We start from the raw sequence: 23,662 nt of genomic DNA on the forward strand, positions 1-23,662 counted from the left end.
AGCATGAAGCCTCTAACATACCAATAATTTGCTATGGTTTTCCTTGATGAAGTATAATAATCTCCAAAAGTACAGGAAGAATCTTAGTCCTTCTGGCTGAGTTGAGTGAATAAATATGCCCTGTATTTCTTTGACAGAATGATGTCTTTAAGCCATTCTCTTATCCCTGTCTGTGACATTAAGATGATTTTCTGGGGCATAGCATATCTTTCATCTTCGAACTTGCATTAGGAAACCCCAGTTCTTTGTTGGCTTAATGTTTATCAATTTATTTAGGTGGTACTGAGTATTGAACATAGTCTGGCCTCAATTTCCATCCTCCTGACTCAGCCTCCCAAGTGTCTGGGATTACAGGCATGTGCCTCCATACCCAAAGTTAGTTTTATTTTAGTTCTGGTCTATTTAGACTGAAACTGTTTATAGAAATCCAGTCCAAAGGGTGGGAGTTGACTCTAAAATTCGTTAAAGATAGTTAAATATTCACAATTCTTTCTTTTCTATGATGTGTACAAGGACATTTTTTTTCATTTTCTTACTTTGCAAGGCTAATCATAAAGGGTTCCCCGCTCTCCCGGTAATTGGGATTGAACCCAGGGTCACTCTACTACTGAACCATATGCCCAACCCTTTCAGATTTTTTATTTTGGGACAGGGATTCACAAATTGACAAGACAGGCCTTGATTTGCTCTCCTTCTGCTTACTTACTTCCCTTTCTTTCATCCTTTTCCTGCATTTCTTTTTACTACATTTTCAATAGCAGTTTGAAGAGAAGATGTGGTAGGTATTGGCAAAAGAAAAGTTCTGAGATGTCCTAAATTAAAATAGCAAAAGATCAGAGGGTTGAAGGGAAGAGATAAGGAAATACAGTCAGTTAAAAGATGTGGGCAAAATCTTGATTTAAGCCCCACCACAGGACCCCTTTTACATATAAACTTCACAGACTGTTAACCCGGCCAGTCCAGAAGCAGTGATCACTTCTCTTCATGGGCTGCCTCTTTATTCTAAAGAGCTCCCCGCTTCATGTTATCCTGCTCCTCTTATCTGTAGCCAATGTAAGTTAAATTGCTTTCCTTTTCCCCAAAAATAAAGAATGTTCTCAAGCTCTGATTTGGTGTCTGTTTTCTGATTGTTGTCTAGCCCTGCTGCTGGGAGTTGTGGGAACGTGTTCCAGGACCTGGTCCTTTCTTTTTCTGGTCGGCTCAATAAATGCTTTCATTTCTGAGATCCCTTGGTCTTTAGAATTTTGGTTTACTAACCGGTAGACATTAATATGCAATAAAAATTTGCTTTTAAAAAGACTGTATGCATATTATGTCTTCTCAATGTTTCTGTAATTCAGTTTCAGCAAATCAACAGTTACAATGATCCAAAAAGGGTTGTATCATGAAGGTTTATTTCAGTCTCCCCAAGAAAGGCTACTCTGTTCTGTGCACTGCTCTCAGATACATGATGTGGGATAGTGGTGAGAGCTTCAGTTGTTGACTATGATAAAATCTGTTGGGCCATATGTGCTAGGATAGGCCTGCAATCCCAGCTGCTCGTAGCGGGAGGCAGGAGGATCACAAGGTGGAGTCCAGCCGGAGCAGGCTGGTGAGACCTTGTCTGTACATAGAATGGGCTAGGGTTGCAGCTCAGTTGCTCCTGGGTTCAGTCCTTAGTGTAGCAAATGAATGAATGAATGAATGAACAAATACTGCAAATAGAAAAGGGCTGGTGAAGGGGCTGAGTGTTAGGCATCCTTGAGTTCGCCCCCTGCAAAAACAAACAAGTAAATAGGACCCCCAAAATAACAACAAAAGGAAATCGACCTTATAAAACTGTTTTTTGTGTGAAGAATTGAACTTGGGGTTACTTCATCACTGAGCTACATCTCCAGTCCTTTTGTATTTTTAAATTTTGAGACATTTCAATTTGTTGAAGCTTGCATTAAACTAGCAGACATGCTTCAGCTCTTGAGTTGGAGGGATTATAGGTGTGCTCCTCCTGAAGTATTCCTTGAAGAATAATGTTTGGTGAGTTTTTAAAATTATTAGTGAGTTTTCAATCTTATTTGCTAAATGAGTATTAATTTACTGTTTGCATTGGATGTAATGCACAAAAGATTTCAAAGGCGTTGTAAAAGCTTTCCTTACAAAGTTAATACATGTGCTTTATAGGTGATAGAAAATTAAGATGTTAAATAAAAACTGCCTCAGGAAAAATCATTTTGGTATATACTTTTTGGTGTTTTAATCTGTGTGTAAGCATCTTATACACAGTACCTTATACACAGCACACAAGTGAGCCAGGCACGGTGGCAATGCCTGTGATCCCAGTGACTGGGGAGGCTGAGGCAGGAGGATTGCAAGTTCAAGACCAGCCTAAGCAATTTAGCGAGACCCTGTCTTAAAATAAAAAGGGTTGGGGATGTAGCTCAGTGGTAGAGCATCCCTGGCTTCAATTCCCAGTACTGGAGAGAAAAATCAAAAAAGAGGCAAATGAAATTATATCACAATATGTTGTGAACATTTCTAGAGACAATATAGTATTTCACGGTAGATATATCATAACTTAGTTTTATAATGTTGCTCAAGTAGGTTATCTTTTATTTCTTCTAATATAACATTGCATTTTAAAAAATCTCATTTTTTGATGTCTAACTCAGTTGAAGCAAACCCTGTTTATAAATAAAGATTTTAAATTCTTTTTTTTTTTTTTTTTGCAATACTGGGGATTGAACCCAGTGGCATTCTACCACTTAGCTACATCCCTAGCTATTTTTTATTTTGAGACAGGGTCTCATGAAGTTGTGCAGGTTGGTATTGGACTTGTGATCCTCCTGTCTCAGCCTCCCAAGTTGCTGGGATTAGAGGCATGTGCCCATATACCCAGCAGTTCTGTTCTATTCTTGAATTGGTCTGTGTGAGAAGTCTTGCAGTCTTAATTCTCCAAATGTCTTTTCACAATTGTTCTTTTAACTGCCAAAAGACAGGAACAATTTTCTTTTCTTACTGTGATGTATTGCAGTTGAGTGTTTAAAAAAAATACAACAATGACAACAACAAAAAACCCACAACAACCCAGGGTTTGAAACAGATGGACATTTAGAAATACTGACGGACGTGAGAGTCTAAAAAGTGGATGACTGTGATGACTGTTTAAGAAATGGTCTGTCGGGTGGCTTATGAGTCTGTTCATCAGTCAGAGGGGAGTATTGAATCAAATGCTTTCTTGAGAAATCCCGAAAAACTAATTTTTAATAGTTAACTGATTTTTTATTTTTTGGGGGTGACTACCAGGGATTGAACTCAGAGGCACTCAACCACTGAGCCACATCCCTGGCCCTATTTTATGTAGAGACCGGGTCCGTCTCACTGAGTTGCTTAGCACCTTGCTTTTGCTAAGTCTGACTTTGAACTCTTGGTCCTCCTGAGATGCTGGGATTACAGGTGTGCAGCACTGCACCCAGCTAAGTTTTTTTTTAATTCAAGTTGCATTGAAAGAATTGTGACAATGCTTTGGTATAACTACTTCTACTACTCTACTATGTCAGTTTTATTTATAATTTTACAAATAAATAAATGTGCAAGTGGGCACTGGAGGTAGGGAGAACAGTTCTGCTCATGAAGGGTGAACCAGTTCATGTGCAATGAAAATGAAAAATGTACTTTTAGTGTGTATCGTAGTGAAATTTGTAATGTGATTGTTTCAAACAATTATATCCTAGTAGTGATTATTGTAATAACTCAAAATGTTTTTCAACACTTAGAGCCTGTTGAAGAGATGGAATTTGTTATTTCATTTTATGTACCTTTTTGTCACATTGATGGAATGATCAGTAAAATACTTTCAAGCATAAAATGTTATTTCATTATTGTTGGATTCTGGGTGGAGAGGAACAGAAATTAGTATTTCAGGAAAAAGGGACAGTTGTAAAATTTCTGACTTAGTGATGAATGATGGCAATCTAATTCCTTTGAATATATAACACTATTATTAAAAGTGTTTATTATTAAAGATATAAATATTTAAAATATCTTGGAAATAACTGCTTTGTAAGTAGTTACTATTATGAAAATTGAAATGTCAACTTAAAAATGTTCTGGGGCTTCCACATTGTCAGAGAAAACATTTGACCTTTGGTTTGGGTTTGGCTTATTTCACTTAGCATGGTATTCTTTAACTCCATTTATGAGCAAATGACAGAATTTCATTCTTTAAATCTGAGTAATATTCCATCATGTGTGCATGTGTGTGGGTGTGTGTGGGTATTAATATATAAGTATCACATTTTCTTTATCCATTCATCTGTTGAAGGGCATCTGGGTTGGCTCCGTAGTTTAGCTATTGTGAATTGAGCTGTTATAAACATTAATGTTGCTGTGTCACTGTAGTATGTTGATTTTAAGTCCTTCACAATAAGGTGGGTGGATAGGGAAGAGTAGAGTTACTTTATATTAGGTAGAGGGGGGAGTGAAGGGAGGGGGAGAGGGATGGGGGTGGGAAGGACAATAGAGTGAAACAGACATTATTCCTCATGTACGTGAATACTGCATGACCGGTGTGATCCTGCAATAGGTATAATCAGAAAAATGAGAGATTTTTACACTCAATTTATGTATGATCTATCAAAGTGTATAAATGCATTCTGTCATGTACAACTATTTAGAACAAATAAAAATGTTCTGGGGCATGTAGTTTTTCTAGATTCTTTTGGTAGGTACATCAGAAAGTTTGAAGTTGTTTGGTAACGGGTGGTGTTCTCTATGCTGACTCTATTGTCGATGAAATGACTAAATTATCATATTCCTAGCTTTTAGGGAATATACTTTCTAGGAAAAAACTACTTAATTTATGATCTAAGTAAAAACACATAACTGTATAAAAAACACTAAATATAAAGATGTTTAGTTTATGTATACAGAATTACAAATGCCTGTTTTACATTTGACATTTTAAGTCACGTCTCCTTACAGATTTTCATTATCAATTGTGGTGGAAAATAAATGTTTCTGTTAAGGCAAATGTTTGTTACTTCTTGACAGTGATTAAAAGATGATTAGAATAATGCTGATTCAGTGGAAAAATTTTAAACATGTACTATTTTAAAAATATGATAAATGGTTATTTGTTCCTATCTTTCAATTAGCCCATTTGGGAAACGAACAGGAAAAAGAATTTTTGCATGGTCTAATATTTCACCATTAAGGTAACTTAATGAATATATCCTCCTCCATGAAGAATAAATAGGAAGGTTAAAATAGAAAGGTTAATGTAAACGTTTTTTTATTTTTCTTGAAGGAAGCTCTATTTCTCTAGGTTTTAAAAATCCCGATGCACCAGGTTGGTCCTTTTGCTGAGGACGAGGCACTTTTGTAGTAGTGTTGCCATGGTGACTGCCTTCCAAGAGCTGTCTCAAGGTCACTCATCACTCATAGCACTGAATACTTGGATTTCGTTAAAGAAAAATATCAACACTCGATGGATAAAATAAAACTTAATTATTATGTTGCAATTGCTCAGGCAATTCTAGAAAAATTATAAACAGTGTTTTGCATTAACAGTACCGATAGACTATACTTATTCTCAATACTGAATTTTAACCCTCCACATCAGGCTAATGATAAATCTCTGAAGTGGCTAAAACCAGATATTGTAATGTGTTCATATTATTCAATTTGTGAATTTTTTTTAGTGCAGCAAGTTAATATTTATTGCATTTATGTTTGAGGATATCTAAACAAACCTATGTATGTGTATATGTAATATATATATACACATATATATTTATACAAGACAGGAAAAGATTCTTTAATATTTCTTTTATTTTTGGTAAATTTATGTTGAAGTTGCTAGTTGCTTCAGCCTTTGTTTATATGAAAATATGATGATCTTTTTATTTCTTCCAAACTTGATTTCAGAGATCTGTTGTCTACCTGGCTTCTATTTTATGTACTCTTTGTCTCACACTGTTAAGTTTCCTTGTTTTCGTTTTCTGAGTTTTTGTCTTTTAAACATTCGTGCTATGCCAGGAAAGCTGTTCGTTAAAGGCTTTCATGTGTTGTTACCAAACTGGTTTTAAGTGAAGGAAAACATGAGAAAAAGTATATGGACCTCACATTAGTCTTTATTATGAGGCTTGTTCTAGGGAGAGAAGAATCGGCTATATGCCTCCATTAGGCTGGAAGGTGACATTGAAATGGGAGACGAGAAGCATTACTACTGAAACAACAACAACAATAACAAATTGCTGTTCAAATATCTGGCTAGAAAATTTGGTGTTTCAGCTAATTAGAATCTAACTAGTTGATGTACTTTCAGGACAGTTGGATGAACTGGTTCTCATAAAGCCTTTCATCTCTGATTCTGCAGAGCAGACACCTTTGCAGTGTCTAAGCAAGATGTTTTTACATGCTTGAAATTTCTGTGAAGGAAGAGCTCTATAGATAGTGTTGCAAACATGCCAGGTAGTGTATGCCAGCTAAGATTTGTCTCCTTTATGTGTATTTATGAAGCAAAGTATGTTATCTGATGCTATTTTTGCAAATTTATTTGGAAAATGGAGTTGATTTAAAACTGTGTAAGCTATGATGAGACAACATGGATCCAAAAAAATTAGTAGCCCCGGAGACCAGTATCCTATTCTGACCACTCATCTGTATCTTACTGTGTGAACTTGGTCAAGTCATTTGGTGTGCTACATTTTCTTCATCTTAAAACAAGGTAGTCCTGTTTTCATTGTGACCTTCCAGGATGCCACTATTATAGAGATTATTTTATGTAGTAAAATTTGGATTATCTTCAGTAATGGAGGAGAATTGCCCTTCATATGAATCTAAATAAAATGGCACATCTTTCAAATTGATTGTCTAATTTTGAATGCTAATTTATTTTATATTTCCTTAGGTAGTACTTAAAAAATTAAAAAAAAATGTTTAATTTTCATTCCTTAGATAGTATTACAGTAATTTTGTATTCCAGGTTTTTTTTTTTTTTTTTTTTTTTGTGGTGCCAGGGATTGAACCCAGAGGAACTTAACCACTGATCCACATCCCAAACCTTTTTTATTTTATTTTATTTTAAATTTTTTGAGACAGGGTCTCGCTAAGTTGCTGAGACTGACCTCAAACTTTGATCCTCCTTTCTCAGCCTCCTGGGCTGCTGGGATTACAGACATGCACCACCAGGCCTGACCTGCAGGTCGTTTTGACAAGGAAAGGAAGAATTTGAGAGTGTGACTGGTTATGTGACAAGAATTAGATTTTAAAATATTTGTCTAATTCCATGGGTTAGAATTGACTATAGAAATAGAAACCAGAAGAATATGGAATAGAAATTGATCTGGAATGTCTTGAACATGATCCTCATGTAGATTCTAGATCCTACTGTAGATTTGATCAAGAGTGAGGGTTAATATACAACATATTTTTCTTGAAAGTTTCCTTTAACTGTAGCACAGGAAAGCATTACTCTCAAAACATGGAGCGTGTGTGTTTTTTTCTTAATTAAAAAGGAGTTTTTAAAAGTTTAAATGAAAGCTGTTTGTTTTAAAATTGCCATTTCATACTCATTTCCATGCATATATAAACACATAAATATTTTTTGCATTGAGCTACATCCCTAGCCCTTTTTATTGATTTATTTTTTATTTTGAGACAGGCTTGCTAAGTTGATGAGGTTGGAACTTGCCATCCTCCTTCCTTGGCTTCCTGAGTTGTTGGAGTTACCACTGCTCGTGGCTAAACACATAATTTTTTTTTCTTTTCTTTTTCTTTTCCTTTTTTAGGTTATTGATGGATCAGAACCTTTATTTTATTGATTTATTTTTATGTGCTGCTGAGGATGGAACCAGCGCCTCACACATGCTAGGCAAGTGCTCTGCTACTGAGCCACAATAGCAGTCCCGATAATTTTTTTCTGTGTTGGAGCATATTGTGCTTATTCTGTCATTGACACTTTTTTTTTCAAATTTAGTTTAGATTTTGGTGGTAGAGATTGAACCCAGAGGTACTTTACCACTGAGCTATATCACTTGCCTTTCAAATTTTTTATTTTGAGACAGAGTCTTGCTAAGTTGCCCAGACTGGCCTTGAACTTGTGACCCTCCTGCCTCAGCCTCTCAAGTTGCTGGATTGCAGGTCTGTGCCACTGTGTGAATCTGTCATGTTAAAAATAATGGCAAATGTGAATCTGCTATAGTCTAAACTAACCTCTTGTTAATTGTCTGTTAAAACAGTGTTACAAAGAACACTCCTTTTCTTCTTTTTACTCATTTGTGCAAATATTTCCATGGAAAATAGTCCTTATGAAATTCTGAGAAATATCCTTCATGTTTGGATAAATATTTCAAAATTTCCTTCCGGAAAGCTTCAGTAGTTTACAGTTTTGTTAGCAGTGACACCTGCTTTGTGTTGCCCATTTTCTGGGAGGATGATGTTATCACAGCTACCACTTGAGTGCCTACCTTGTGTTAGGAATTGCGCCAGGTGCTTAATTTAGTGCTCTCTAATCCTGATAATCCATAAAATATTCTTGTAATCCCCATGTACAGTTGAGGAATTTGAGGATCAGAGGGGCGAAATAACTTGGTTAAAGCCACATAACTAGTAAACCTTGGCAGCCCCGGGTTTAAATCCCTGCGTCAGATTCCAGAGTCTCTGTTCCCTCTATCCAAAAACAGTGTAATGTTGCTAAATTGAGAGGATCATCTCTAAAAGGTGCAAGTGCAAATTCAGAATTTATTTTTCCCTATAAAATAAGTGATTTAGTCACATAATATGTAAAATATTGACAGTGCAATAGCCATAGTATAAATAGCATATAGATAAGGTATTTTATTGGAAAAGGTATTTTCTAACTCTGGCTTCAGATATTTGATCTTTTTTTCTTCCTTTCTCTTTCTTTCCCCTCTCTCTTTTGTACTGAGGAATGAACCCGGGGCAAACTACCCCTGAGCTACGTCCCCATCCCTTTTTATTTATTTATTTTTGTTTTGAGATGGTCTTGCTGTTTCTGAGGGTGGCCTCATACTTGAGGTCCTCCTGCCGCAACCCCCAAGCTGCTGGGATCACAGGCGTACACTACCATGCCTGGCTAGATATTTGATTTCTTGACTTTGCAGATGTCTAATTCTAAGTAGTTTTGAGAGTAACTCGAGGAACCAGTGATTAAAGCTAAGAATGTACTCCTGTAAACCCAATCTGGTTTTAGGAAGAGTTGGCTATGTTAGTTTGCTAGGAATGCCATAGCTAAGTGCCACAGACTGAGTGGTCTCAACGCTATACATTTATTTTCTCACAGTTCTGAAGGCTAGGTGTTTGTAGGGTCGCTTTCTTTGGAAGGCTCTTTTCTTGATTTGTAGGTAACTGGCTTCTCCCTCAGTCTTCACACGATTTTCCCTCTGCCTATATGTGCCCAAATTTCCTCTTTTTTTTGTGGTGGGGGGGTTGGTGTTACCAATACCGGGGACTGAACTCAGGGACACTCAACCACTGAGCCACATCCCCAGCCCTAGTTTGTATTTTATTTAGAGGCAGGGTCTCACTGAGTTGCTTAGCGCCTCGCTTTTTTTGCTGAGGCTGGCTTTGAACTCCCAATCCTCCTGAGTTAGTCTCCTGAGCTGCTGGGATTACAGGCAAGCAGCACTGTGCCCGGCTCCAAATTTCCTCATATTAGGATATTAGTTATTGGATTAGAGTCTGTCCTGATGACCATATTTTAACTTAGTTATGCCTTTAAGGTCCCTGTCTTCAAATGTGGTCACATTCTAAGGCACTAGAGGTTTGAATTTCAGCAGAGTTTGGGACACAGTTCAGCCCCTGACATAGGCCATGTATCATTTTATCTTCCCTATTTTAAGGATTTCAGATACTTTGTGTTTGTAATATTTGAACATGTGATTTTTATGTGACCTATGTACACTTGAAATCACTTCGATTTAGTATTATGAAAATATTTATTACTTGTTAGCACATTTTTTGCTGTATTGAATCAAACTTACAGTTTAGTCAATAGTTGTAAAAACTTTTTTTTACCCTGTTTGGATCAAACCTAAGTCCTTGCACATGCTAGGCTACTGTTCCACCACTAAGCTACAACCCCAGCTCAATAACTAAAAAAAATTGTTTTTATTTTGGTTGATACTGGGGAATTGAACCTAGTGATGCTATCACTGAGCTACATTCCTCGTCCTTTTTATTTTTTATTTTGAGAGAAGGTCTCAATAAGTTGCTCAGACTGGTCTCAAATTTGTTATCCTCCTGCCTCAAACTCCTTTGTAACTGGGATTACAAGTAGGTACCATCATGAGTGGCCCAATAACTCATTTATTTAAAACATTTTTGGGGGGTCAGGAGAGTGGGGAGAGAGATTGTTTAGAAGTATTTAGTGTTAGAAAAGATAAGAGTGAGGAAAAGTAACAGAAAAAGACAACTTTAAGAATGTATATTTTTGCCACCTGGATCTTAGTAATTTTAGATTCTTTTGTAAAACAATAGTAATACCAGTTGTTACTGTTTATTGAACACTTAAAACATGTATTAAGACAGTATTGCTCTCTTCCTCGGCGCTGCCTACGGAGGTGGCTGCCATCTGTATTCGGCATCATGGCTGCCCTCAGACCTCTCGTGAAGCCCAAAATCGTCAAAAAGAGAACCAAGAAGTTCATCCGGCACCAGTCAGACCGATATGTCAAAATTAAGCGCAACTGGCGGAAACCCAGAGGTATTGACAACAGGGTGCGGAGAAGATTCAAGGGCCAGATCTTGATGCCCAACATTGGTTATGGGAGCAACAAGAAGACAAAGCACATGCTGCCCAGTGGCTTCCGGAAGTTCCTGGTCCACAATGTCAAGGAGCTGGAAGTGCTGCTCATGTGCAACAAATCTTACTGTGCTGAGATTGCTCACGTTTCCTCCAAGAATCGCAAAGCCATCGTGGAAAGAGCAGCCCAACTGGCCATCAGAGTCACCAATCCCAACGCCAGGCTGCGCAGTGAAGAAAATGAATAGACAGTTCATGGGCACATTTTTTGTGTGCTTAAATAAAACCATAAAAACTGTCATCTGAAAAAAAAAAAAAAGGCAGTATTATTTTAAATGATTTATGTAATTCATAATCCTCATTAGCAACTGCGTAAGTATTTTTCATGTCCATTTTAGGATGGTTAAACCCCCAGTAGTACGAACATATCCAAAGTACATATCCAAAGTAGTTTGTCCATGTCCAAAATTTGTAATCTTTATTGTGCTATCTTCTTATTTTTTACTTAAATTTGTCATTTTATCCCAGATTTCTGTACCATACTATACATGATTTCATCTTTCCTGGGCTGGCTAGTTTTCTGTACATACTGCAAAATGGAGAAGTCGGAGGTTTTCTCCTTGTTGGCAGAATTCCAAACACCATTCCTGGAACAGGAATGTGTTTTATAGCATGACATTAATTCATAAGTATATGCGTATGTGCTTTAAATTCTAGAAAACTATAGTAGGTAGTGTTGGCATGTTTTAACTACATCTTAACCTTGGATCCAAGAGACTTGTACCAATACCATAAATGGTTTGGTAATAGACTTATTCTGCTTTTTAGTAGTGTTTCACTTTACTTTGTGCTTCTCACCAAAAAAGGTCTTATGTTCAATAGAATATCTTCAGAGGATTTCTCAAATGAGATTATATAAATTCTTATTACAAATTGTTAAGCAGCTTCCACATGTTTTAGCCTCTGTATACTGAATGATTCTCTCCAAGATCTTTGGGAATCTCTCTCACTTTTTTTTTTTTTTTGGGGGGTACTGGGGATCTGCCCAGGGGTGCTTTACCACTGAGCTACATCCTCAGCCCTTTTTATTTTTTATTTTGAGACAGGGTCTGGTCTCAGCCTACGGGAGCTGCTGGGGTGGGGCTGGGAATCTTCTTTATTCACTATCAGTGCCTCTCCCAATCCCTCTCCATTTAATTAAGATTTTGTGTGCTTACTATGTGTTAGGCACTGTAGCCAAATCAATGCAGGAGAGTCAGACTTTGCTTTCAAGAGGGAGAATCACAAAGAGAGAGGCAGTTACCAGGTGACGAGTATAATAGAGAGGCATCAGGGTGCTGTGAAGCTTATCTGAGGAGTGTATAACTAATTTGGGATTGGGGGTGGAATTGCAAGAGAGAGTCGTAGCACCTGGTGAACCTCCAAGAGGGTTGGTTATTAAGAGGTATGAATTGGGACTGGGGGCAGAAGTTCAGAGGCTCTGAGTCAGTCTCAGCACCACCCACTTCCCTCACCCCATCACTCCTGCAAAATGTGAAGCTGAAGGTACTGTCCTAGCAGAGTGACTTCAGAGTAGTTGTGCTGTTATCTGGGAAATGTTATTTATTGTGGTTGGATCATGAAGTTTAAGATCTTTAGAAGTGAACTTAAAAAGGATTTTGGATTTTATATAGGCTTGGAATAGTTTATGGGGATGGAAAGATTGCCTTGGTTCAGCTAAGGATTAAGTAGACTTTTGGAGTAATCCAAGGAGAATGACTAGCTGAAATACTAAAATGTAGTGATGAACCAGAAAGAAATGGAGGGCTGGGGATGTGGCTCAGTTGGTAGAGTGCTTGCCTTGCATGCACAAGGCCCTGGTTCAATCCCCAGCAGCACCAAAATAAGTGAATGGATGAATGAAAGAAAGAAATGGATAGACTTGATATTTAAAAACTGGTGATACTGTGGGATGAGGATGTGCAGGATATGGAACTTCTAAGAGCATTTTGTCTTTGAGTTCTTCATTTGCTGATAGTAGACATTTAATAAACATTGGTTGGATAAGTAAATAGATAACTTTGGTAATGATGAGAGTTTACAAGTTCAACTTATTCCTTTCTCAGTTTTACATATTTTAAAACATCTGGGAATTGCTGTTATGGGAATGTAGGACGGAGGTTTTACAGGTCAGTGTGAAAAGCTGTTGACAAATTGTTGAATTATTTCTTCATATGTCCCTCTAAGGTCACACAGCAAGTGGCAGATCTGTTAGAATCCAGGTCTTCTGTCAAACTCCGTATTCTTTGTGGTGTCTCAGGGTACTTTTTTCCTGTTGCTATGTATCATTTAATTGAGCTATATTAAAATTTCATTAAAGTCCCTTTGAAAACTTTATTTGGTAGTATTTTATTATAATAAATTCAGCCTTAATTCTAATTTAATCTCAGTTGGTAAATTTTGAGAGATGAAATCCAATCCAAAAAAATTGTTTCTAACTTTCAAAAGTAGGCATGAAGCCAGGTGTGTTGTCCTGTTCTCACAGTCCTAGCTATTTGGGAGGCTGAGGCGGGAGTATTGCTTGAGCCCAGGAATTCAAGACCTAGGTAATATAGTGAGACCTTGTCCCACACTGGAAAAAAGAAACTATTCATGGAACAGATTGAGAATCTTAGTGAGCAAGCCGGAAGGACGTTGGCGAGTTGTTCAGGTTGGGATATGTGAGACCTGTCAGAGGATCTGGCTAGTCCACTGCTTCTCAAAAGTGTACTCTGCTTTTTTATAGTTTTTATATCTTCTGGGTGGTTTCTACCCTAGGACTGCTGAGTTGTAATCTCTGGGGATAGGACCCAGCTAAGGATCCCCAAGTGGTTCTGCTCCCTGAATTTTGAGAGTACTATTCTAGTCTATAGGGAGGAAGTATTAACAATTTTTCCTTCCCCCCTTTAGGTGTATGGTTAAACGTCATGCTTAGGATCCTGTGTCCTAGGGCAGTCCTAAAAAGTTTGGTTTTGTATTTAGTGGTAATTCTTAAAATTTAGAGGGCACCAGAATCACCCAAACAGTTAAATCAGTTTGAGCCTGTATGATTCTGGTATGGGGTAAACTGCATTAGAATTTCCTGGTGATGGTGATAACTCCTTGTTTGGGGACCACAATTGGACTATTGCTGCTTTGTGACAGTGTGGTAAGGAAAGTTAAGTGACTATGCAGTGAGGAGATAGGGGCTCTGATTCTTGAAGGATCTTGTCATCAGCTAATGATTTTCTATACCTTGAATTCATTCTTGTGAAAAACAGGGATGGGGCTAAACTACTGCTCCTTGGCCATGTATTGCGGAACTTCGAGTTTAAGTAGCATTGAGTACCTGTTTTGCTGTGGTCCTCTCCCCCCAGTATTGCAAAACAGTTGTCATTGGGTGTGTGATATTAGAATTGAAATCAATGTAATCACTCTGATGACTGCAATAAAAAGGAAGAGGATAGTACAAAAAGCACGAACTTGAATTCAGGCTCTTCTGCATCTGATTGATTCCTGCTGTTCAGGGAGATCTCGAGCAAGTTCTAACCTGGCTAGACTTCAGTTGTCTTACGTGTGGACAATGAATGGCTGTGCACCTTAGGAATTTAATAAATGTTCCTTTCCATCTCTTTATGGTAGGTTCTAGTTTAAAATAAAAAACTTGTTTTCCTGGATTCCAAATGGTGAAAAAGGAAATAATTTGGGAGAAACAAAAGTAATAGAAGTTGTTTGGGATTAATTTTATGTAAAACAATCTTCTAATAAAAATCTATTAATGGTGGTACTCGTTATGCAAAAAGAAATTTTTTTTTTGGTCATTGAGGGGCTTTGAACCACTGAGCCACATCCCCAGCTCCACCCCCCCCCCTTTTAAATTTACCACTGTATTTTTTAAAATAACTTTAATTAATTAATTTTTTGTGTGGTGCTGAGAATTGAACCAAGTGACTCGTACATACTAAGAAAGTGCTCTACCACTAAGCCACAACCCCAGCCCGTTTTATTTTTTATTCTGAAACACAGTCTTGCTAAATTGCCGAGACTGGCCTTTTGTAACCTCTTGCCTCAGCCTCCCAGTCACTAGCATTATAGGTGTGCACCACTGTGCCCTGCTGAAATCCAGACTCTTTCATTGCTTTGATTTATTCTGTCTTCCGTCTTCTTTAATCTGAGAAAGTTTCTGATTTTTCTTTGTTTTATGATGTTGATAATATTTGGATCACATATTTTGTGGAAGTCCTTCAATTTGTGTTTGTGATGTTTTCTCATGTTTAGATTTGTCTTCTGCACATTTGGGGGAGAAAGTGCATAGAAGTAATGTTCTTCTAACCAGAAGGCACATATTGATTAGTTCCATTTTTTGGCGATGTTAGTTAGCTTTGACTGGTTGAGGTTGTGTTTGCTCCATTTTTGATGCTATAGCTTTCTTTTTATTTTATTTTTTAATTTGTTCTTTTTAGAAATACATGACAGTAGAGTGTATTTTGACATATTGTACATACATGGAGTATAATTTCCATTCTTGTGGTTGTGCATGATGTGGAGTCACACTGGTCGCGGCTCCTATAGGAACATAGGAAAGTCACGTCCGAGTCATTCTGCTGTCTTTTCTGTTCCCATAACCCCTTCCCTTCACTCCCCTTTGTCTGATCCGAAGTACTTCTGACCCTCCTCCCCCATTGTGTGTCAGTACCTCATATCAGACAGAACATTGGACTTTGGGTTTTTTGGGATTGGCTGATTTCACTTAGCATGATAGTCTCCAATTCCGTTCATAATTTCTTATTTATTTATTTATATTTTAGTTGTAGATGAACACAATACCTTTATTTTATTTATTTATCTTTATTTGGTGCTGAGGATTGAACCCAGTGCCTCACACATGCTAGGCAAGTGCTCTTACCACTGAGCCACAACCCCTCATAATCTCTTTATATTTCACTGTGTATATATACCACTTTCTTCATCCACTCATCTGTTGAAGGGCACCTAGGTTGGTTCCATAGCTTAGCTATTGTGAATTGAGCTGCTATAAACATTGATGTGACTGCATCACTATAGTATACTGATCTTAAATCCTTCAGGTATAAAACGAGACGTGGGATAAGTGGGTCAAATGGTTGTTCCATTCCAAATTTTCTTTCTTTCCTTCCCCCTCCCCCCTCCAGGTTTTCCAAGGAATCTCCATACCACTTTCCACAGTGGTTTCTCCAGTTTGCAGTCCCACCAGCAATGTATGAGTGTACCTTTCCCCCCACATCCTCACCAACGTTCATTGTTACTTGTATTCTTGATAGTTACCATTCTGACTGAAGTGAGATGGAATTTCAGTGTAGTTTTAATTTGCATTTCTCTAATTGCTAGAGATGTTGAACATTTTTTCATGTATTTGTTGATTGATTATATTTCTTCTGTGAAGTGCCCATTCAGTTTCTTTGCCCATTTATTGCTTTTTGTTGTTGTTGTTTGTTTGTTTGCTTTTTGGTGTTTTTTGAGGTCTTTATCTATCCTGGAGATTAATGCTCTGTCTGATGTGCAGGTAACAAAGATTTTTCTCCCATTCCGTAGGCTCTTTCTTCATGTTCTTTTTTTTATTTTTCTTTTTTTTTTTTTTGTGGTGCTGGGGATTGAACCCAGCGCCCTGTGCATGCACAGCAAGCACTCTACCAGCTGAGCTATATCCCCAGCCCTCTTCATGTTCATGATTGTTTCCTTTGCTGTGAAAAAGCTTTTTAGTTTGATACCATCCCTTTTATTGATTCTTGATTTTACTTCTTGTGCTTTAGGAGTCTTATTGAGGAATTTGGTTCCTAAGCTGACCGGATGGAGACTGGGTCTACTCTTTCTCCTAGTGGGTGCAAGTCTCTGGTCCTTGAGTTGAGTTTTGTGCAGGGTGAGAGGTAGGGGTTTAATTTAATTTTGCTACGTATGGATTTCCAGTTTCCCAGCACCATTTGTTGAAGAGGCTGCCTTTTCTCCACTGTATGTTTAAGTCATCTTTGTCTTGTATGAGTTTGCCTTTGGGCCTTTGTTTTGTACCATTGCTCTTCACGTGTTTTGGTGCCACTACCGTGCCAGTTTTGTTACTATGGCTTTGTAGTATAATTCAGGGTCTGGTTTTTGTGATGCCTCCTGGCTACACTTTTCTCTCTAAGGATTTATTTGTCCATTCTGGGCCTCTTATTTTTTGAAATAAATTTCATGACTGCTTTTTCTGTTTCTGTGAAGAACACCATTGGAATTTTAATAGGAATTGCATTAACATCTTTATAGTGCTTTTGGTAGTATGACCATTTTGACAATATTAATTTTGCATAGTGTGGCTTTCTTGTAGGGAGATACTTTAAAAGTTTTCTGTGGAGTCTTGAGTCAGTGATTGTAGAAATATCCGTATACTCCTTCAACTTTTACCTCTAGATTTAGCTTCCTTTGATTCTTTCTGAAACAATTATGATTTTTTAAAAATTAGCTTTATTAGTCGTTGTTGAACCTTCATTCATTTATTTATATGTGGTCCTGAGAATGAACCCAGTGCCTCACACATGCCAGGCAAGCGCTCTGCCACTGCCCAGCCCTTGAAACCATCATGACTCTGATCAAATGCTGACTTTCTAGCTCCGTCGTTCCTTCTGGGTCTGGAGTTGACTTCTGTTGTAAGGAAGAGCTTCATTCATACATATGTATATTTTTTCCCTATGCTTATTGTAAATTCATGAATTTTCAGTTCATGTAGTACATTATGACTCTTTAGCCATTATCTTGGTGTTCAAATTGTATCCTAGTTGGTCAGGTCATATTTAATTTTGATTATTATTATTATTATTTTTTGTTATATGGGATCTACAAAAACATGTTGTTTTGAAAAATGTATTCAAACATTCATCTCTTCAGCTTCCGGATGTTGAAATATTCTTGGGGAAGTGCTTTCTTGGCTTAAGTTTGATTCTCCATTGTTGATCCCTTAAGTCTCTGTTTTGTAACCTATGCTGCTGGACCTTAGACCGTTCTATTACTTACAGACACACCACACCGGGGAGTGATTGGGAATAGAAAAGAGAGGTACGGAGATGTCCATAGTGAGCTGGCTGCTGTGGTCAGCCAAAAATACAGCCATTACATTGTAACACTTGTTAAAAAAAACCAAACAACAACAACAAAAAATCAGAAATGGAAATTCTTAAGTGTATCCACACTTTCCATTTTAAAGTAGGGAACTAGTTACAATCCTTTGTCATGTAATCTTTTCAGGATATGGGGTACATTATTACTTTTCATCCATTGTCCTTTCCTTCCCTTATGAGTAAAACCTCTTGTACCTCCTTAAATAGTAGTATTTGTTTTAAGGTAAATAACTCTTGAATCTGGATCTTTGTAATTTTAAGAGTGCTTTTCCCCCCAGCTGGGAATGGAACCCAGGACCTTATTACTGACCAGCACTGGTACTGAACTGCAGCCCCAGGTCGTGTTTGCGTTTTTTCTCATTTCCTACACTTTTTTGTTTTGTTCTGTTTTGCCCATTAGCTATGCCTTTTTGTTGTCAATGCCTTCCTGCTTTCAGTAAGTCTTTTCCTTCTAATTTATTGTGAGTTGGGAAACCAGATACACACAGTTCTAATAAGCTGGGTTTAACTATGAGAAACTCAAAGGTGTGAGACCTGGGAATCTTCTACTCCGTGGGTGGGGTGTATATTCTTCTGTCCCCAGAGAGGTGGCTTTCTTTGACCTAAAGGTGATGCCAACAGGGTAGTGAGAATCTCGATCATTCAGTGTCAGAATTGCTGTTTGAATAGATAGGGCAAGATACTCTCATCAAGATGTCTTTACAAAGGAAGAAGCAGAAGGGGGAGCAGGGCAGGGGCCTTAGCTAGTCATTAGAAAAGCTGGAATTCGAATCTTTTCCCCTCCAAATCCATTGGAAAAGCATTAGTTCTAGTAAAATTCCAGTTTTTTTAAAATTAAAATATTTTTTATTTTTATAGACATTTTGATTCATTGTACACAAATGGGGTACAACTTTTCATTTCATTTCTATGGTTGTACACAATGTAGATTCACACCATTCATGTAATTATATATATAGGGTAATACTGTCTGTTTCATTCTACCATTTTTCCATCTCCACCCCCACCCCTTTTTCCGCTATACCATCCAAAGTTCTTTCATTCTTCTCATCCCCCTGTTACCCTCCCCCCCCTTGTTATATATTGTCATGCACTTATCAGAGAAAACATTTGGCCTTTGGTTTTTTGGGCTTGGGCTATTTCACTTAGCATGATATTTTCCAGCTTCATCCATTTTACCAGCAAATGCCATAATTTTACTCTTCTTTATGGCTGATTAATATTCCATTGTTTATATATACCACAGTTTCTTTATCCATTCATCAATTGAAGGGCATCTAGGTTGGTTCCACAATGTAACTATTGTGAATTGAGCTGCTATGAACATTGATTTGGCTGCATCACTCTAGTATGCTGATTTTAAGTCCTTTGGGTGTAAACCGAGGAGTGGGATAGCTGGGTCAAATGGTGGGTCCATTCCAAGCTTTCTGAGGAATCTCCATACTGCTTTCCAGAGTGGTTGCACCAATTTGCAACTCCACCAGCAATGTATGAGTGTGCCTCTTTCCCCATATCCACGCCAAAACTTGTTGTTGGTGTTCTTGATAATAACCATTCTAATTGGAGTTAGATGAAATCTTAGGGTGGTTTTAATTTGCATTTCTCCAGTTACTAGGGATGATGAGCACTTTTTCATATATTTGTCTATCACGTGTATATCTTCTTCTGTGAAGTGTCTGGCCATTTCCTTAGCCCATTTATTGATTGGGTTCTTTTTATTTTTGGTGTAAAGTTTTTTAAGTTCTTTATAAACTTAGGAGGTGAGCACTCTGTCTGAAGTGTGTGTGGAAAAGATTGTCTCCCACTCTGTAGGCTTCCTTTTTACATTATTAATTGTTTCCTATGCTGAGAAAAATCTCTCTAGCTTGAATTTATCCCATTTATTGATTTTTGCTTTTATTTCTTGTGCTATGGGGGTCTTGTTAAGGAAGTGTCTGGTCCTAAGCCAACGTGATGGAGATTCGGGCCTACTTTTTGTTCTATTTGGTGAAAGGTCTCAGGTCTAATTCCTAGATCCTTGATCCATTTCCAGTTGAGTTTTGTACAGGGTGAGAGATAGGGGTTTAATTTCATTTTATTGCATATGGATTTCCAGTTTTCCCAGCATCATTTGTTTAACAGGCTATCTTTTCTCCATTGTAAGTTTTTGGCACCTTTGCCTAGTATGAGGTAACTGTACTTATGTGGGTATGTCTCCATGTCTTCTGTCCTGTACCATTGATCTACCTGTCTGTTTTGGTGCCAGTACCATGCTGTTTTTGTTACTATTGCTTTATAGTAGAGTTTAAGCTCTGGTATAGTGATACCTCCTGCATCACTCTTCCTGCCTAGGATTGCTTTGGCTATTCTGGGTCTTTTGTTCTTCCAGATGAATTTTATGATTGCTTTTTCTGTTTCTATGAAAAATGTCATAGGGATTTTAATTGGAATTGCATTAAATCTGTATAGCACCTTTGGAAGTATGGCTATTTTGATAACATTAATTCTAGCTATCCAAGAACATGGGAGATCTTTCCATCTTCTAAGGTCGTCCTCAATTTTTCTTCAGTGTTCTGTAGTTTTCATTGTAGAGATCTTTTACCTCTTTGGTTAGATTGATTCCCAAGTATTTTATTTTATTTTATTTTTGAGGCTATTGTGAATGGAATTGTTTTCCTCATTTCCCTTTCAGATGTTTCATCACTTATGTATAAAAATGCTTTAGATTTATGCGTGTTGATTTTATATCCTCCTATTTTGCTGAATTCATTTATGAGGTCTAGAAGTTTTCTGGAGTTGTTTTTTGGATCCTTTAAATAGAGAATCATGTCATCAGCAAATAGTGACACCTTAAGTTCCTCTTTTCCTATTCATATCCCTTTAATTTCTTTAGTCTGTCTGATTGCTCTGACTAGTATTTCAAGTATGATGTTGAATAGAAGTGGTGAAAGAGGGCATCTCTGTCTTGTTCCCGTTTTTAAAGGGAATGCTTTCAGTTTTTCTCCATTAAGAATGATGTTGGCCATGGGCTTAGCATAAATAGCCTTTGCAATGTTCAGGTATGTTCCTACTATCCCTATTTTTTCTAATGTTTTGAGCATGAAGGGGTATTGTATTTTGTTGAATGCTTTTTCTGCATCAGTTGATATAACCATATGATTCTTATCCTTAAGTCTCTTGACTTATATGATGGATTACATTTATTGATTTATGGATGTTGAACCAACCTTGCATTCCCGGGATGAACCCCATTTGATCGTGGTGCACTATCTTCTTAATATGTTTTTGGATACAGTTTGCCAGTATTTTGTTAAGGATCTTTGTGTCTATATTCATCAAGGATAATGGTCTAACATTTTCTTTTCCTTGATGTGTCTTTACCTGGTTTGGGTATGAGGGTGATATTAGCTTTATAGAATGAGTTTGGTAGGGTTCTCTCCTTTTCTATTTCTTGGAATACTTTGAGAAATATTGGAATGAGTTCTTTGAAGGTTTTGTACAACTCAGCTGAGAATCTGTCTGGTCCTGGGCTTTTCTTGATTGGTAGGCTTTTGATGGCTTCTTCTATTTCATTGCTTGAAATTGATCTATTTAAATTGTGTATGTCCTCCTGGTTCAGTTTGGGAGGATCATATGTCTCTAGAAATTGTTGATGTCTTCGGTATTTTCTATTTTGTTGGAATATAGATTTTCAAAGTGGCTTCTCATTATGTGTTTCAGTAGTGTCTGTCATGATATTTCCTTTTTCATCACGAATTTTAGTAATTTGAGTTTTCTCTCTCCTCTTTGATAGTGTGGCTAAGGGTTTGTCTATTTTATTTACTTTTTCAAAGAACCAACTTTTTGTTTTGTCAATTTTTGAATTGTTTCTTTTCTTTCAATTTCATTGATTTCAGCTCTGATTTTAATTATTTCCTGTCTCCCACTACTTTTGGTGTTGTTCTGTTCTTCTTTTTGTAGGGCTTTGAGCTGTAGTGTTAGGTCATTTAGTTGTTGACTTTTCATTCTTTTCTGGAATGTGCTCCATGCAATGAATTTTCCTCTTAGTACTGCTTTCATAGTGCCCCAGAAATTTCGATATGTTGTATTGTCATTCTTATTTACCTGTAAGAATTTTTTTTATCTCCTCCCTTATGTTTTCTGTTATCCATGCTTCATTCAATAGCATATTATTTAGTCTTGAGGTGTTGGAGTAATTTTTGTTTTTTATTTTGTCATTGATTTCTAATTTCATTCCATTATGATCTGATAGAACACAAGGCAGTATCTCTATTTTTTTTTTGCATTGACTAAGGGCTGCTTTGTGGCATAACATATGGTCTGTTTTCGAGAAGGTTCCATGTGCTGCTGAGAAGAAAGTGAATTTGCTCATTGATGAATGGAATGTTCTATATATGTCTGTTAAATCTAAGTTATTGATTGTGTTATTGAGTTCTGTAGTTTCTTTTTTTAGTTTTTGTTTGCAAGCTGTATGCAGTGTTGAAAGCAGTGTGTTAAAGTCACCCAGAATTATTGTGTTGTGATCTGTTTGATTCCTGGAATTGAGAGGATTTGTTTGATGTACATGGATACACTGTTGTTTGGGGTATAAATATTTATGATCCTTACATCTTCCTGATTTATGGTTCCTTTAAGCAGTATGGAATGTCCTTCTTTATCCCTTCTGACTTTGACTTGAAGTCCACTTTATCTGAAATAAGGATGGAAACCCCCGCTTTTTTACTGAGTCTGTGTGCATGGTAGGTTTTTCCCCACTTTTCACCTTTAGTCTGTGGATGACTTTTTCTATGAGATGAGTCTCTTGCAGACAGCATATTATTGGGTCTTTCTTGTTAATCCATTCTGGCAGTCTATGTCTTTTGATTGATGAGTTAAGGCCATTAACGTTCAGGGTTATTATTGAGATATGATTTGTATTCCCAGTTATTTGGGCTTACTTTTGGTTTTTAACTTGATTTTTGGTTTCTCCTTTGAATGGATTTTCCATTAAGGTAGTTCCTCCCTTTGCTGACCTACATTGTTGTTTTTCATATCCCCCTCATGGAATATTTTGTTGATAATATTCTGTAGCACAGGCTTTCTATTTGTAAATTCTTTTAACTTTTGTTTATCATGGAAGGATTTTATTTCATCTTCAAATCTGAAGGTTAGTTTTGCTGGGTATAGGATTCTTGGTTGGCAATCGTGCTCTTTCAGAGCTTGAAATATGTTGTTCCAGGCCCTTCTAGCTTTTAAAGTCTGGACTGAGAAATCTGCTGATATCCGTATTGGTTCCCCCATATGTAATTTGCTTTTCTCTCGCAGCCTTCAAAATCCTGTCTTTATTTGTATGTTAGGCATTTTCATTATAATGTGCCTTGGTGTGGATCTGTTGTGATTTTGTGCATTTGGTGTTCTGTAAGCCTCTTGTATTTGATTTTCCATTTCATTCTTCAGGTTTGGGAAATTTTCTGATATTATTTCATTAAATAGGTTGGTCATTCCTTTGGTTTGTATCTCTGTGTCTTCCTCAATCCTGGTAATTCTTAAATTTGGTCTTTTCATGATGTCCCATAGTTCTTGGAGATTCTGTTCATGATTTCTTACCATCTTCTCTGTTTGAGCAACTTTATTTTCAAGATTAAATATTTTGTCTTCATTGTCCGAGGTTCTGTCTTCCAAGTGGTCTAGTCTGTTGGTGATGCGTTCCATTGAGTTTTTTTTTTTGGTTTATTGTTTCCTTCATATTTCCTTCTATTTTTTTTTTTTTTTTGGGAGGGGGAGAATCTCTGTCTCTTTGTTGAAATGATGTTTTGCTTCTTGCAGTTGCTCTCTCAACTGC

The 23,662-nt window shown here is 37.1% G+C and overlaps 2 protein-coding genes across 9 annotated transcripts in view; both read left to right on the forward strand.

Annotated features, from left to right (window-relative positions):
* The window catches only part of NCOA3 (nuclear receptor coactivator 3), a 125,616-nt gene that overhangs the window by 33,018 nt on the left and 68,936 nt on the right, over positions 1-23,662 (forward strand). Inside the window, exon 1 of one of the 8 annotated variants that reach the window (XM_079127902.1) lies at positions 6,968-8,118. The exons of the other annotated variants lie outside the window; for them this stretch is intronic. The gene's annotated coding sequence lies outside the window, so the exon portion shown is untranslated. Of the gene's footprint in view, positions 1-6,967; positions 8,119-23,662 lie in introns of those variants that run through there. 8 annotated transcript variants of the gene reach the window in all.
* Positions 10,549-11,040, forward strand: LOC306654414 (large ribosomal subunit protein eL32-like). Its single transcript, XM_079127959.1, has one exon. It carries the CDS (start codon positions 10,585-10,587, stop codon positions 10,987-10,989), a length of 405 nt encoding a protein of 134 aa, XP_078984085.1. The 5' UTR covers positions 10,549-10,584; the 3' UTR covers positions 10,990-11,040.

Source organism: Sciurus vulgaris (assembly GCF_902686455.1).
Source record: "Sciurus vulgaris genome assembly, chromosome: 2".
Lineage (NCBI taxonomy): Eukaryota > Metazoa > Chordata > Mammalia > Rodentia > Sciuridae > Sciurus > Sciurus vulgaris.

Bases quoted from the DNA above. Each gene is read 5' to 3' on its own strand.
- LOC306654414 (XM_079127959.1), top strand. From the start codon at position 10,585: ATGGCTGCCCTCAGACCTCTCGTGAAGCCCAAAATCGTCAAAAAGAGA.